The 15,948-nt window shown below is 39.3% G+C and overlaps 2 protein-coding genes across 2 annotated transcripts in view; one reads left to right on the plus strand and one right to left on the minus strand.

The window, feature by feature from the left end:
- MCM9 (minichromosome maintenance 9 homologous recombination repair factor) overlaps positions 1-15,948 on the minus strand; it is a 62,649-nt gene that overhangs the window by 27,075 nt on the left and 19,626 nt on the right. The gene's annotated exons all lie outside the window — the stretch shown is intronic.
- On the plus strand, positions 1,211-15,295 carry ASF1A (anti-silencing function 1A histone chaperone). The gene is made up of 4 exons (XM_069487293.1): positions 1,211-1,591; positions 7,470-7,585; positions 12,072-12,248; positions 13,566-15,295. Exons 1-4 carry the CDS (start codon positions 1,483-1,485, stop codon positions 13,776-13,778), a joined length of 615 nt encoding a protein of 204 aa, XP_069343394.1. The 5' UTR covers positions 1,211-1,482; the 3' UTR covers positions 13,779-15,295.

The raw sequence follows: 15,948 nt of genomic DNA on the forward strand, positions 1-15,948 counted from the left end.
GTCACTCCAGTTTGGTGGTTTCATTAACAACACTTAAGGAAAAAAATGTTTTATGAAGAGCAGGTAATAAAACGAACCTTTACACCACTCTTACTTAGTAAACGGAAATAGTTTGAGTTCACAAACTTGTTAAAAGATTTCCGTTTCCCCACAAACCTAGTCAAGCATAAACTAATACATTTCCTCAGTTTAGACCCTGAACTGGTTACAAGCAAGCAAAGGCTCCTCAGAATTTACTTGTTATGCCATAAATTTTTATTTGCTAACGGTTTAGGTCACACATTTTTTGAAGATCAAATGTCTTGGTGTGCCTTTGTGTTCTTTCCTATTCCTGTTGTATTTGTTGCTCTTTTGGTCTTCTGATACTTCCATTTTCTCCTTTTATGTTCCTGCTACGCTGCCCAAACGGCAGTAACCTGGGGTGTAACTGATCACATCTCTTGTAATTTTTTTTCTTGTTCTAGGACTTTTCAGATCTGAAATGGCAGAAAGAAGACTCAGGTGCAGCCCAAAGATTACCTATTTTGATTTTCCAAGTAGTGTGTGTGGAAAATCATCTCCTTGCCCTTCATTTTGTGTCTACTCAACGGCGCTGTCGTGCTCAAACGTACAGTGGCCAAGAACTAGATTTCCAAAATGGCTTTGCTCTTTTCGAGCTGACATCGGTCTATAAAATGCAGTTTATTTCCACTGCAACCAACCCTTCTCTCTAATCCAAATACTACCCGATACATAGCTGAACCTAACCTAGTGTAAACAACCGAATTTCATCTGCTAAATTCAGGAGAGCAGGCATAGCCATTGCACTGATGTAAAAAGACCGTTAAAAGGACAAAAAAACAAAAAACAAAAAACCCAAAACCCCAAAAAACCAAAACGAAGCAAACCCGAAGGGCGGGCATAGCCTGGGAGAGAAACTCCCCGCTAAGCGGGGCCACGCCTCCCCGGCGCGGCCACGCCCCCAGCGCGGCCACGCCCGACGTGAGGCGCGGGAGTCGCCGGGTCGGGGGCGGGGCCTGCACTGCCCCTCCCCCCGCCGCCGCCGGCGGCCTCCGCGCGGGCCTCCCAGCCCTTATTCCACTCACTTTGTTCTCCGCCTTTGTCCTAATCCACACCAGCAGGTGGAGCCGCAGTTAAAGTTTCCGAGTCCGTTCCGGGAGCGGGAGCCCATCTTGCTCGCTGCCGAGGCCCTCGCTGGAGGAGGAGGGTCAGAGCTCGGGTGCAGCCAATCGCGGGCAACGCTGCTAGTTATCAGAGCAGAATGGGCTGTAGTTTAGTGAAATAGGAAAGCTGCAAAACACTGTGGAGTGCTCCCGTGTAAATAAAAAGAGGAAAAAAAAGTTTCTCAAGTCGCCGCTGCACGACGTCGGGCAGGCACCGGGGCGGGGGTCTGCGCTCTCCCGAGCGGCCACGCGCTGGACTTTATTGTGCCGCAACAAGCCCCAGGTCCCATTGTTTGTTTTTTTTTTTTTTTTTCAAAATATGGCAAAGGTTCAGGTGAACAATGTAGTGGTGCTGGATAACCCTTCTCCTTTCTACAACCCGTTCCAGTTCGAGATCACCTTCGAGTGCATCGAGGACCTGTCTGAAGGTGAGTCGCGACGCCCGCCGCCCGGGCTGTCAGTTGCGGGCTGCAGACGTTGAAAGTTTCCCGGGCCCGGCCTCGGCGGGGCGGCCGTCCTCGGCGCCGGGCGGGCTGCGGGCTGGGCTCCGCGGAGGGAAACTTGAAGTTGACGGACGACGGCCGCCGAGGCGCGCGCTGCGTTCGGCTGCAGCCCCGGCGTCCGCCGCGGCTCAACTTGCGAGGAACTTGTTCGAGCAGAGGTAGCCATGTTGTCAGCTTTGTCTGGCGGGCAGGCGGTTCGCGGGACCCGCACTCGCGCCCGCGGCACCGGCCGCTGGGCGCTCCGGCTGGCCCCGCGCCGCGAACGGCCTCCGCGATCCTCGCGGCCCCGGCGAAGAGGCTGGGAGGGAGAGGCGTGTGTGGTCGCGCCGGCGAGTTAGGAGCGGAGCCATCTTACCCCGAGCCAAGAATTGGGCTCGCGACCCCGGCGTCACGACGCCTCCTCTCGCCCCGCCGCCCACCTTCCTGCCCGGAGCGAAATGCACGTCCCTTGCTGGAGCTGACGGCAGAGTTGCCCTACTCTCCTGGCCGGCCGTGCCGGGCCGCTTCGGGGAGGAGAGCGAGGCTGTCCTCGCGCTGATTTCTGGCTCCCTCGACCAACCAGCGGGGGAGGCGGGCGCAGGCTCGGCCCCTCCGCGCCGCGGGCCGGGCGCCGGCGCTCCCCGGGGGCCCTGGGTCCTCCTGGCCGGTCCTCCCCGGCCGGCGCCCGGGATGCGCGGGACGCCCGGGGATGCTAGTGCGCGGGCTTCCGGACCAACCGGGACTCCTTTTCCTTAATGACGAAAATCTTCTCTGTCTCAGGAAGAAAAATATAGCTAAGCTAGGAAGTTACGTTTAACCCAGGAGCAGAAATACTAAAATAATTTCCAGGACTTAATCTCTGGTTTCTAAATAGTCCCATAGATGACTTTCTTTAAAAACGTGTTGAAATCTAATTAACTCCACATCCAAACAAATGCAGAACACACTCTGAACATAAAACACAAACGTGGGCTAGGAAATTAATGGTAAGATCATGATGGCAATGCAAACGTTTTTAGTATTTTTTCTAAATACGTTTTAAGGTCTTCCAAAAAGATAAATATTTTTAGTATGTTCAGTAATAAGTATTTATAAAGCTAAAACTGGACAGTTTCTTACCTTTGCTTTTCTTAGATTTTAACAAAGTAATCCAGTATTTCAATTTCAAAATTTGAGGGGAAAAAGTTTATTAGTGTTAATTTTACAACTGAACAGGGGACATGCTGCTTTGAATTTATAAGTATATTTAAAAAAGTGTATTTAAAATTACTCGGCTAATCATGGCATGTAAAGCGTTTTTATTTTAAAAATTAATCTTTAAAATGTATCTTATGTAGGGTGTTAACTTTACTTATAAAAGCAATATATGCTTATTGTAATAAGCTTTCAAAAAGTTGTACAGACATATACAATGTAACAGTCCTTTGTATTCAGTGCCTTCTCTGTCTCCTTTTAAAGTAACCACAATACTTTAATGAGTCTGTTGTTTTAATACATATATAAAGCATAAATGCACATATATTTTATAAAGGACATATTCTGAAAGATGACTCATTTATTAAAATAAACTAATATCTAAATAGGCCATTGATAATATTAAAGGGTATTCTTACTATTGTGAAATCATTTGATTATTCTCTCATAGTACTACTACAAGCATTTCAGGAACCAGGCCCATTTTTCATATCCAACAGTCAGCAATTTTTCCTTTTTATTCCCAATTGCACATAAAAAATATGGGCAAATATAAGAAAAACTATTGATCGACGCATTCTGGCTTACACAACAGTGTTTTAGGCGTTAGATGTTCTCCAAATCACAGGTATTTCTCAAGTGATGCCTTCCATTTTAGGAGTTAACTGAAAACAAGGAAAATGATTCAAGGTGCTGTTACAGGGCCTTTACATTGGATAGTTGAAACCAGCCATTTATAGAGGCCAAACTATGTTCCATTTTTAACTGGGATTCATTCAAAACCCAGCTGAATCACATCAGGGTTTTTACAATACTGATGTCAAGAATACACCTACTTCCACTGGTACATTTCACTTGCCGGGTGCCATTACTGAGCATTTATTTAGTATTTTAAAAAATATTTTAAGCTGAGTCATACTGAAGCTGCAAAGGAATCTTTCAAAAAGGTGCCATGCCTGTGTACTCCACCTAGAGGCTATGTGGATTAAGGAAACTGCGTGTACTTAGCAAAGGCTCCTTATAGGTTCCATACTTTTATAGTTCTTAAAAAGAAGTGTTCTTGAAATTAAACTACAAAATATTCTGAAGAGAATTTTGACTTTGTCTCAAGTCTCAAAGCAGAGTTTGGTCACCATTTTTCATACTTTGTCAGCAACCCCCAAATATTTTCATTTTCCTTTAAAAGCTGCCCTGTAGATTTGCTTTAGAAAAGGCCTTGAGTCCTTGAGACAATTTGGTTGTTTCTAATATAAGGCTTATGTCGGGGGGGCGGTGGGGGGGGGGGAGCCTTAAAAAATGAGAGGTCAAGATTTTAACCAGAAGCTTTCCTGTCATACTAGGACATGGGAGACCCTGGATGTGCTTGAATCTGATGGTCACCAAGCGTGTACAGTTTTTGATTGACTTTTCTGACATTTTTAAGTTTATATATGTCAATAATTATAGCTGTCTGTTGAATACTTATAATGCACCAGAATTGAGCATGGTGCTTCATACTTTCCAACTTCAAAGTTTGTTCCAATTCTAAAGACTACATACTTTCCACTAGACCACAGGTCTTCCCAAGTATTGTAATTAGCTTAGATTCCCTTGGTGACTTCCCTCACTCACTGCCACCACAAATGGAGATACTTTCATACTGGGATTACCATGATTAAATTAAACAATTAGTTAACTTTAAATACATAAACTTTAACTGAGAGGGCTAGCACACCTTCCAGAGTGCTAGCTTTCTAGGAGGGGGGGGAGGATTAGTTGAGGTCAGGAATTCCAGACCAGCTTGAGCAAGAGTGAGACCCCCCGTTTCTACTGAAAATAGAAAAAATTAGCTGGGCATCGTGGTGCATGCCTGTAGTCCCCAGCTACTCGGGAGGTTCAGGCAGTAGGATCCCTTGAGCCCAGGAGTTTGAGGTTGCTCTGAGCTAGGCTGATGCCATGGCACTCTGCTCAGGGCAACAGAGTGAGAGTCTGTCTCAAATAATAATAATTATTAAGAAAAACAAACTTCAACTGAGAACCTGTGTAAAGAATCCGACTGTATCCTTTCTCTTCCCCTTTCAAATACTGAAGGCAGGGGAATGAAATGAAAGCTGGGTTTAAAAAAATAAAACAATGGATGCTAATTTATAATAAATAAATAAATAAATAAATAAAAGCACTGAGCATTTGAAACTCAGCTACAGCAAGCATCTTTTAAGCAGGAAAATCAACGTGCAGGTGTTCCCTAAACTGCAGCCTGTTCTCGTGAAGGTGACATTATCTCCCCACCTCTGCTCTCAGCCTTTCCCCTGCAATTAAGTTCCCTTATTCCACTATTAATTTGAGAGCTAGAAAGAAAGAAATTTATCTTCCCAGTTAGGTTTTTGGAAAAAGCCCTGGCTTTGGAGTTGCAAGCATAGCTTGAATTCTTACTCTTTGATTTACAAACTGTGAATGTAGGTAGGTTAACCTTTTGGAGTTTGCATCAAAGTTTGCAACTTGGTTTGCATCATAGGGATAATTAGATCCATATGATAAGGCTGCTGAGGTTTAAGCAACAGGCATGAAGCAGCAGGACCAATGCCCGGCACATAGTAGGTATTTTATAAAAGGTTTATAAATTAAATTACAATTCCTATGCCAGTTCACAAATACCACTTTGATTTACACCAATTAGAAGACCAACAGTATTATATGTAGTGGTACAAATACGTATGAAATTAAAGTTTTATGAAAACCCCATGTGACAATTCTTAGTCTCATCCTCACTTGGCTAGTTTAGTAGCTTTCACACCCCTTAACAAGTTCTTGGTTTTTGGGTCACCTACTTCATTGGCCACTAATTTGTAACCTACTTTATTGATTCTTCAACTTCTTAACCTCTTAACTTTTGGAAAGCCCAAAGGCTCACTCACTAGGAATCCCTTCTATTTTCAAGGCTTTACATATCATTGAAAATTTCCAAATTTTTACCAGACCTATTCAGTATCTCCATTCAGATATCTAGTGGACATTTCAAACATGTCTAAAACTAACTCCTGATAGTTTCTCTCTCACCCTCTGCAAAAAAAAGTGGCTCCTGTTGCTTCCAACTTCAAAATTTATCCAGAATATAACCACTTCACACACTCATGGCTACATGTGATACAAGCCACCATAATTTCTTGCCTCAATTATTGAAATATTCTGTTTCTGCCCTTGCCCTCTTACAATCTGTACAGAACACAGCAGTCAAAACAATCCTTTTAAAATGAAAGCTGGATCATGTCACTCTGCTCAAAACCCTCCATGGCTTCCCATGCCACTCAGTGTTAAAGCCAAAGTCCTTATGATGGCCTTCAAAACTGCATGATCTGGCCATGTGCCTCATCCCCCATCATATGGTTGGCTACTTTCCCCCTTGCTCTCATTCTGCTCCAGCCCTGGCCTCCTTGCTTTTTCTGGAACATGCCAAGCATGCTCCTACTTCTGGGCCTTAGTATCTGACGAGATACTCATATTGTTTGCTTCCTCTATCTCCATCAACAAATAAATGATCTTGTGAGATGTTAAGATGCAGGACCTTCTAGCACAGAAGAAGCTAGAAGCTAGAAGCTGGAAATATAAGTGGTCTAGGACAGAACTATGACATAATAGGTCCTCAGAAAATGACTACTGACTTAAGAGAAAATATAAATCTAAAGGAGCTTTCAGTTCAGTAAATTGGCAGTTTATAATACAGTATGAGTAAGAAGTAGTACCTATACTATTTCTGTTATCAACATGGGGAACATAAATATCTACACAGTTAGGCAAAAGTGGCAACACACGGTGGCACTAACTAGATTCTCCATGAGTGGCCTAGAAACACACCCTTTTGAGAGTGCTTGTGTAGTCTCAGTGTAGTGAATGCAACAGGCAGGCCATACAGTGTTAAACACCCTAAGAGGATGAGGTCTCTCAGAGGTGATTTGTGTGATGAGTTGTTTTCTAACCCCGTACTGAAAAGGAAGCTCCCTCAAAGAGTGGCAGTTCTGCTCATCTTTGGGTTCTCCTCACAGAGCACATTATAAAAGATGCTCAATAAAATCTGCTAGATTGAATTACAAGAGTTGATGAGCTGATGCCACTTACTTCTGAGCCACAGGGGAGGTTTGCTCATAATGGTTTTCCACTCTGGAGCTCTATGATGATTTGAGTCTCTGCAACATAGTATAGGGCAGCCCTTCCAATGTGTGTTGAGGAAGGTGTTAAAAAATGACATACGAAAAAGGGGCGGAGGGATTCTATAACCAAATAAATTTGGGAAATGCTGGATTAATGTTACTGCTGCTCTTTACTAAAGGATATCTCAGGACACTTACTATGCCAGTGTGCTTTATGAATCCTCAAGACAAGGTTTGTAGCATTTCCCAAGTTTTTGGCTATGTTATTTGTGAAGAGCACTGTCCAGGAACCAGTGTTTCACAAAAGAGCATTTTGAGAAACTGGCATAAGATGTGAACTCTGGTAACAATTTTATAAGGAGCATTTCAGTGCCTCTCTGGATTTTCTGCTATAAGAAGCCAATTTTGGCAGCCAATAAATGGTTAAGTGGACTTTAGAAAGGTTTTTTATGTCATCTGGTAATGTAATTAACAAATATGAAATAACGCTTTGGTTTTTACCCTAGACTTGGAGTGGAAAATTATCTATGTGGGCTCTGCAGAAAGTGAAGAATACGATCAAGTTTTAGATTCTGTCTTAGTGGGTCCTGTTCCTGCAGGAAGGCACATGTTTGTATTTCAGGTAAGATGAATCTTGGTAAATGTGTATGCCAAATATGTTTCTAAATAGACTGGATTATCTCATCCTTATCCCTTTTCTTTTGGGTTAAATCACTCTGCTTCTGCTGTATTCACTTTTAATTTGCTTCCATCATGTTTTAGGCAATCTCTGTGTCACAACAGTACTCTACTTCTTGGTTTTATATGTTCAGAAGTGTTAAGGTGATATTTACTTTAGGGAGATGCACAACATACAGTAAACTTTATACTATATCATGGTATACATGGTGGTTAATTTTGGGCTCTTCTGTGAATAGTCCCTTAGGATCAGACTTCCCGGGTGGCAGTCTAGCAGCCCAAAACATGGATTCAAAATGCTTATTACTAACGAGAATAGTTAGTAATGCATCTTCAGTTTATGGTTTCAGCTACTAGGAGTGATGATGATGAAACAAAAACAACTTTATTTCAGCATAATCAGTAAGTGAGCTAGGTTAACAGGTATGTTAGTAGATAGAGATGGGTGATCTTTGGTTGCTGGAATGAAAGTCTGGTGGTTTACTGCAGCATCTAATAATCTACATGTCTTACAGAGGACTGCTGTTAACAAATCTACTACTGCCCCACCAGTTATTTGTGAGGGGAAATTCTTCAGACACTGTCTTGTGTATTCAAAAGTGTTATTTTTTTTAACCCATGTTCAATAGCTATATAAAAGTATTCAGTCATTTCTCAATTATCCATTCTTATTTAGAGAAAGATATTTGTAATAGTCCAAAGAGTAACTAGCCATAGGTTTTTAAAAAACCATTTTTGTTATGAATATTTCTACCCAACAGTTAAGTAAAACCCACTGAAAAGACTTACTCCAGAAAGAAAATCTAACTCTTCCTATCCTTGACCTCCATGTTTACTCACTTCCCAGATGGGGCCCATTTAAATGAATGCTGTTGGTCAAATAATTCCACCAGAAATTGGGGAAGAATCACTTAGACACATGCCATCACTAGAGCTGCCACCTTTCCCTCCCTGTCCTAAATTTAGAATTCAGAATCTTGGTTTTCTAGCCTTAGTGCTTTTTGTTAAAAAGCAATAAATAATTTAGTGTATCCTGCCAGGTGCAGTGGCTTATACCTGTGATCTCAGTGATGCAGGACTGCTTGAGGCCAGGAGTTTGAGACCAGCGTGTAACATAGTGAGACCCTCCCTCTTAAAAAAAAAAGAAAAAAAAATTGGCCCAGTATAGGGGTGCATGCCTGTAGTCTCAGCTACTAGGGAGGCTGAGGGAGAAGGATCACTTGAGCCCAAGAGTTTGAGGCTGCAGTTAGCTAAAACTGGGCCACTGTACTTCAACCTGGGTGACAGCACAAGACCTCATCTCTAAAAAAATAATAAAATGATTTGATGTATCTAAACAAATGGTTAAGAAAGGCTCACATATGCTAATTAAAAATGCTATTAACCTGAGCTGTGTGAGTGCATAACGCTGTAAAACACATGGGTAACAGAACGCCCTGTTCTGTAGGAGGAGGCACTGCAGTTACAGACCTGATCAAATCCCGACTCCTCTGCTTATTAGCCATGTGTGACTTTTGACAAGCTCCCTAACCTCCCTTGGCCACTCTAGTCATCTGTAAAATGTAGATAATATTCTACCTCATAAGAATGGTATGAAAAATAAAGCATTTAGTACAATCACTGACAAATAGTGTCCTATTTCTATATTTAGAACTAAATTTTTATTCTCTTAGCTTCATGAAATTGTTATATAAAGAAGCAGGATTTACTTTGACCCACATGCCTGAGGAACCCATACTTTGGATGATAATTCATGATACAAGAAACTTGAGTTGACATACAGTGATACACCTTTTTATGCTACTCTGAAAACTTACAAATAAATGCCTTATTTTTGAAACAAACCCTTGAAAATCTTTTGTGTTTATGTTAAGAATACTCCTAAGCTTTTGGCTGAGAATGCTGTAGGAAAAAAATTATGCAAAAATGTTTCCTTCTGGTGATTTTTGAGTAGCTTTACCTTGGTATCAGTGCACATATTGCCAAGAAGAACGGAGGCGGCACAGTGTGATTTAGGTCATTTGTTTGGCCCATATATTTTACAAAATTCACCATTATCCACAGTCAGAAGCTAAAGTACAGCTTTTGTTTTGTATTTTAAACTGTTGTAGTATTCTGGTCTGCCACGATTTTGCCTCTCAGAATAGTTAAACATGCTTTTCTACATGCTTTTCTCGTGAGTAGGTCAAAGGCTAGCAGGAAGATGTCCAAACATCTGCCTAGTATTGCTGGCTAGAGTCAAAAGATCTCTGCCCAGCACTTATCTATCTTAAATGATCTGAGAGGCCTGTAAGTTTCTCCACCCAAATTTGCTCAAGCTGAATCCTTTTCAAATTTTAATTGTTTTAATATTTGCAAACAAATTTTAAAACACAAACATGTCTAGAACCAATTTACTACTGAGGGTATGGGAAGCAATGTGGGGGAGAGTTCTCATAGCAGTACTGATTTATATTTCCCATCTCTACCCACTTCCAGTACATTGGAATACTTCTGGGCACCCTGCAAGTAACATAACCCCTTTAGGGAAGGGGTGTATAGGATCTCTAAGACACACAGCACATTCACCAGGACAGGCTCTCTGTCCCCAGCCTGGTGTCTCTCCAGAGAAATCATAAACCCTTTCAGGTCAAGAACTGAGTTATGAATGAATTTCAAACACTATGTGTTCATAGCTGTGCCAGACATGAGATTGAAAAGATGAACTGGATGGGACTCCTGCCCTGGATAAAGCTTGAGTTGTATGTGTGTGTAGCAGGGAAGACTGAAAGTAATATATTTAGATCGTTGCACATGCATTTGTAGAGGATTTGTGTCAAGTAATATAAGTGCATAAAAAAGGAATCTACTGATTCTACCTTCTGAATTAGAAAGGGCTTCATTGAGAAGGATACATTTGATGTAAGCATAAGATGAATTTTTCAGGATGTCAGGGAAAGAACTTTTAGGCCAAGGGAACAGTATGTTGGAGGCACAGAGCGTGAAAGATTAGCACCACGTTTTAAAGAACTGGGTAATTCATATATAGAACAAGGGTGGAGTTAAAGGAGGTGTGAATGGAGATGTTGGTTGGAGACCAATTGTTATGGGCCTTATAAATGAGGTTAAAGAAGTGAGATTTTATCTTTTAGAAATGGGAACCAATCATCTGAGGTTTTAAAACCAGGCAAAGAGATAGGAACAGATCCATGTTTAAATAGCTAATGCTGGTAGCACTGCACATGATAGGCTAGAGCTGGGGAGACCAGTTAGAAAGTTTAGGAACATTCTAGATAAGAGATGAATACACAAGTTCGGCCTTTAGAAATGAAAAATGTTGAGACTGACTAGATATGGGAGCTAGAGAAGCTGTGGGTGATTGAGGTTTTTAGCCTAGATGACCAGGTAAATATAAAATGCCTTTTTGTGTCATCTACATGTGGTAGGCATAAATAAACATCAGTCTTCAATGTTTCCAAGCTTAGACATTGGCTGAAGTATTCACCTAGGCCCAAAAGCAATAGTAAGGTAATTTGCTGGGACTTGACCCACTCATCACCCAGAATGGCTGCCTCAGGTCGAGCTCAGATGCCTCAGCCATCACTGCCTATGTCCCCTCAATCTGTGGCTCCCTCCATCCAATCAGTTACTTTACTGTTCCACATGCTACTGTAGACAGGGTCCTACCCTTTGCTCATGCTCCTAGCTGCCTCTAACTTGTTTGCATACTTTCTGTACTCCTCTGGGTCCCGCTTACAATAGCTTGATGCAAAACAAGGTCTTTGACATCTGCCTAAAACAATCTTTACCTTCACTGAATTTCCACAGTATGTGTGGTTTAAACAGCACACTATACTGTAGTGCCCAGCAAAGTGACTATTCAGTAGTCTCAACAAAGGATTATTAATATTTTCTGAAAATCTGCTATATAGCTATTTCCATCCCATTTTCAGTTTTATACTATCTATTAGAATATCTGTGAGGAGTGGTTGAGTGGGTATGAGAATATAAGCGTCCTGAGTTGAAGAAGGAAACTGGTATAATAAACATCTGCTGCCAATAGGCTGTGTGGAGATAATTTAATATTTACTAATTTAGGTCTGAAAATTATGACTAGAAAAGGTTAAAATCAATAAGACTATTGCTTTGTTTACTACATTTTATAAAAGGTTTTGTAATGAATGTTGCATAATCCCTCATGAACCACCGTGCACTGTAGCCAGAATTATTTCCCAAGAGAAGTGTGGGGATGCTTTGAAGTATCAGGGATACTTACAGGAACTGTACTTTCTAGCTATAAGTCAATGTCAAAAATGAGCATTTGCCTTCCCAGTATGATTTCCAAGTTTTTATTGTTGCATCCTCAACTGATGGTGCTCAAGATAACTAAAACTCCAGCCTTGCCTGCTCTTAACAACTTTTTCTGTTTTCCTTTTCTTTTTAAATTCTAGGCTGATGCACCTAATCCAGGACTCATTCCAGATGCAGATGCAGTAGGCGTAACAGTTGTGCTAATTACTTGTACCTATCGAGGTCAAGAATTTATTAGAGTTGGCTATTATGTAAATAATGAATATACTGAAACAGAATTAAGAGAAAATCCACCAGTAAAACCAGACTTTTCTAAGGTAATGTTCTTACTATTTCTTTTTAATTACTTTTACTATACAATTTTTTAGGTTGTTGCTATTAGTGTTTCATAGTACATTATGAAAATGACTTTGAGACAAAATAAATTTGAGGTCCTTGTGCCAACTGGGCTAACTAATTATTGTTCCATTACTATGGATGACCTCAAACCCTACCCTCCAGGTGAGTCATTAGTAATTAATGTTGGGCAGACACCTGAACATCTCTATTGGTTTAGGAAAATGAAAGTGTCTCTTGTAAGAAACAAGCCTTTTTTTTATGGCTTTCTGTGTAACATTTCCCATACATCATAATTCTATTCATGTCAACCTTTAGGACATGCAAATTCACGTTTGTTGTACTGATTATTCAGTAATGATATTTTTATGTATAACTGTTCCCAAAATTGTGGGGGAAAGTTCTATTTGTTTTCCATGTGAACAGTGTTATCTCAGAATACCTATATGCTAAAGATCTGCCATTTGTAGAGGTAAACTAAAGCTCTTAAATACTTCTGATGGTGAAAAAGAGTTTAAATTCTGAGTGAGAAGCTGAAATCTGTGATTCACCATTCTCAAAGATACTTAGTACCTTATTTTCAGTTGGGAACTGTAACAGTTTAGTAACTGGTGATCTTGCAAGGATGCAAAGTAAGGGAAGTTGAACATGACACACTATCTCTTAGACCATGCAAGAAAAATTACAGGGCAACAGAATAGAATGTTCTTCTTTTTGATAATAAGGATGGAATATTTTTCATACAGGTTGTAGGACCTTCCATTGATCCAATTTCTTAGTTTCCTGTATGGCACCTTGTATAGCAGAAAAGAGAATAAACTAGAATACTGTTTCTAAGAAGGAGACATCTTTAAAAGCCATCTTTAAAACCATTAATAATAAGAGGTTATATTTGAGGAAATTTTTCATTTTCCTTAAAAAGATAGCAATCTGAAGAGGGCTTAGTTTGTTAAATGAAGCATTTTCTGAAGCATTCATCTTCAAAAAAAGAAAAGATCGTCTCTGCTTTAGAAAACAGACGTATAGAGGAGGTATTTTGTTGAATAGTAAAACACCTGGATGTGTGTCCCCTCAGATTCTCCATATGTTTCCATTCATCTAAGGTAATCTCTTTGCCATGGCCCTAGTCCTTATTTGCTAATATTATATTTAAGGTGCTTTATTTATTTGACTTACACTTTGTATATGAACTTAGCTCTTCAGGAGTACTAACGTGAACCATTTATTAAGCTCCTATTTGCATATGGTGATCTAACTTTATTAATGTTTACCATTTATATATTTCCTTCTTCCCCTAGCTTCAAAGGAACATTTTGGCATCTAATCCCAGGGTCACAAGATTCCACATTAATTGGGAAGATAACACAGAAAAACTGGAAGATACAGAGAGCAGTAATCCAAATCTACAGTCACTTCTTTCAACAGATGCATTGCCTTCAGCGTCAAAGGGATGGTCCACATCAGAAAACTCACTAAATGTCATGTTAGAATCCCACATGGACTGCATGTGACCACCTGCCATCCCTTTAGTACAAATTAAGCTATTAAACACACACAGAACTATTTCCCTGAAATTCCGTAAGTACATAGTCAAGATACAATGTGAAGAATTTGTTTAAAAACATCCTGTAGAAAGTTTATAAGAAAACCAGTATTTGAACAAATTGTGGAATATAAATACAACTATTTTTAAGTAATTTTTTTCTCTAATGTGTTATTTTATTTGTCCTGAAACTACTCTAATTAAAGCATATATATTATTTTCTTCTTCTTTACATGTAATTAAAGCACTTACAAAGGAAAATATGAATCATTGGACCAGGTTGTCAAGATATGTTAGCCTCTTGGAAAGTAATCTTTGGACCACTAATTTTACTGGCCTTTGAAAGAACGAAGTTCACTTCAACTAAAATGAAAACATAGTGTGGTTTAATTTAAGGGGCAAATTTCCTTTCTTTTTTGGTATGGCCTTTAACAGGGGATTTGAAATTAACTATATGCTATTTTCCAGGTCACCCTGAAGCCTCTCATGGCTACTATTACGGTTCACATAATGTTGGACAACATTTGGTTTGTTTTCTAAGATAATAACAAATGTGGCTAATTGTTTATAAGGCAACCCTGGCTATGGTTTTTGTTTTTATAACAGAGTTTAGCACATCTGAGCATTTCTTGAATCATACATCGTTACTACCCAGTGAATTCAAGACCAAATACAATATCAAGAGCAAATACAGACTCCCTAAGTTGAAGAATAGGAGATTATAAGGACTCAAATTTGTCCATTAGATTTATAAAAATATAAATACTATAAACTTTTTAAAATTCTTCTGATCATTTGTTGTTGGCAGGATATAAAAAGAGTATATAAAAACAGTGGATTTAGAAAGGTATATTTAGCTTTATCATAATAGTTAAGTTATATGTATATTTTCACATCTATACTATTCCCCATTTTCTCTGAAACGAAGAATGAGATCAGGCATATCTGTGGTTAACATTTTCTAGATAGCTTTTCTACGTAAGTTTTTGAAAAGCAGTGTTGGACAGGAATTCATTAACTAGATGGGCTAAAAGGTTCTTTTTGAGAGCTAGGTCCTTCCTCAAAAAGTTTCTTATGTTCCATTAAATTAAGGGTAGAATATTTTCATTATTCTTGCTCAGCAAGACAGCAGTATAATGCAGGTTATGCAGTGCCTTCATATATGAAACTTTTATACTTGCACTTTTTAAAGGTTTTGTGTTGAGGAAAGGAAAGGGCATTTGTCTAAATACAGATTCTAAATTGTATATATTTCCTATTATCCTAAAAAAGTAAATTTATGAAGCCAAGTTTTGCCAAATGTTAAAGCTTGAAATTTTTAATACACCAGATTAAAATACTGTCCATTAACTAGTTCATAGATTTTAAAAGTAAAATACTTCTGACTGTTAAACTTTATGAAGAAAATCTCATTTTTGTCTAATTGCAATTAAAAGAATATGTTAAAATATTAAAAATGAAAATAAAAGCATTACTTTCCAATAAGAGCTCAGTGATTAATATAACAGAAGCAAGATATGTGCTTTTTAAAAATAAAGCATAATAAGCCAAATCACCAAATAAAGTAATTTACTGCTGAGTTTTTATTCTGACTATAACTATCAATTTGTAGTAATATCAAAAGGTTTTTATGTCAATTTGTAAATGGGTAGTTAATCTTCACAGAAGTTTGGGACATAAACTATTTCCTTTTATCTTAAATGTTATGGCTTTATATTTTTTAAAAAAATGAATGAAAATAGATTTAGAATTCATACATTAGGAACTAAGAAACTATCGCATGTAGATCTTTTCCCTGTTTAGCCTCATTTATAGATACTATGTCTGAATTATAGCTAGAAGGCACAGAACTGTTTTTCCCCTTTGATCATAGTAAATAGCTGTGTCCTGAGAAGATAAACATGAACAAATTACTTATGGCACTGAAGAGACAGGTGAGAAGATTGGAGGAAATAGGGGTACCGCTTGACTCAGAAAACATTCAGGAAGTCTGAGGAAGTGTGTGTGTGTGTATTTACTCATTCTTAACCTTAGGCTCCCATGTGGTCTTACTCTTTGGTTTTAAGATTTGGGGTTTCTAGTTTTCCCAGGACTGTGGAAGCAGTTTTCAAAATTTTTTATCATAATCCCTGGTACAA

Source organism: Eulemur rufifrons, chromosome 15 (genome assembly GCF_041146395.1).
Source record: "Eulemur rufifrons isolate Redbay chromosome 15, OSU_ERuf_1, whole genome shotgun sequence".
NCBI lineage: Eukaryota > Metazoa > Chordata > Mammalia > Primates > Lemuridae > Eulemur > Eulemur rufifrons.

Coding starts and splice junctions, on each gene's coding strand:
- ASF1A (XM_069487293.1), top strand. CDS start 1,483: ATGGCAAAGGTTCAGGTGAACAATGTAGTGGTGCTGGATAACCCTTCT. Junction 1,592..7,469: donor CATCGAGGACCTGTCTGAAG/GTGAGTCGCGAC, acceptor TTTTTACCCTAG/ACTTGGAGTGGAAAATTATC. Junction 7,586..12,071: donor GGCACATGTTTGTATTTCAG/GTAAGATGAATC, acceptor TTTAAATTCTAG/GCTGATGCACCTAATCCAGG.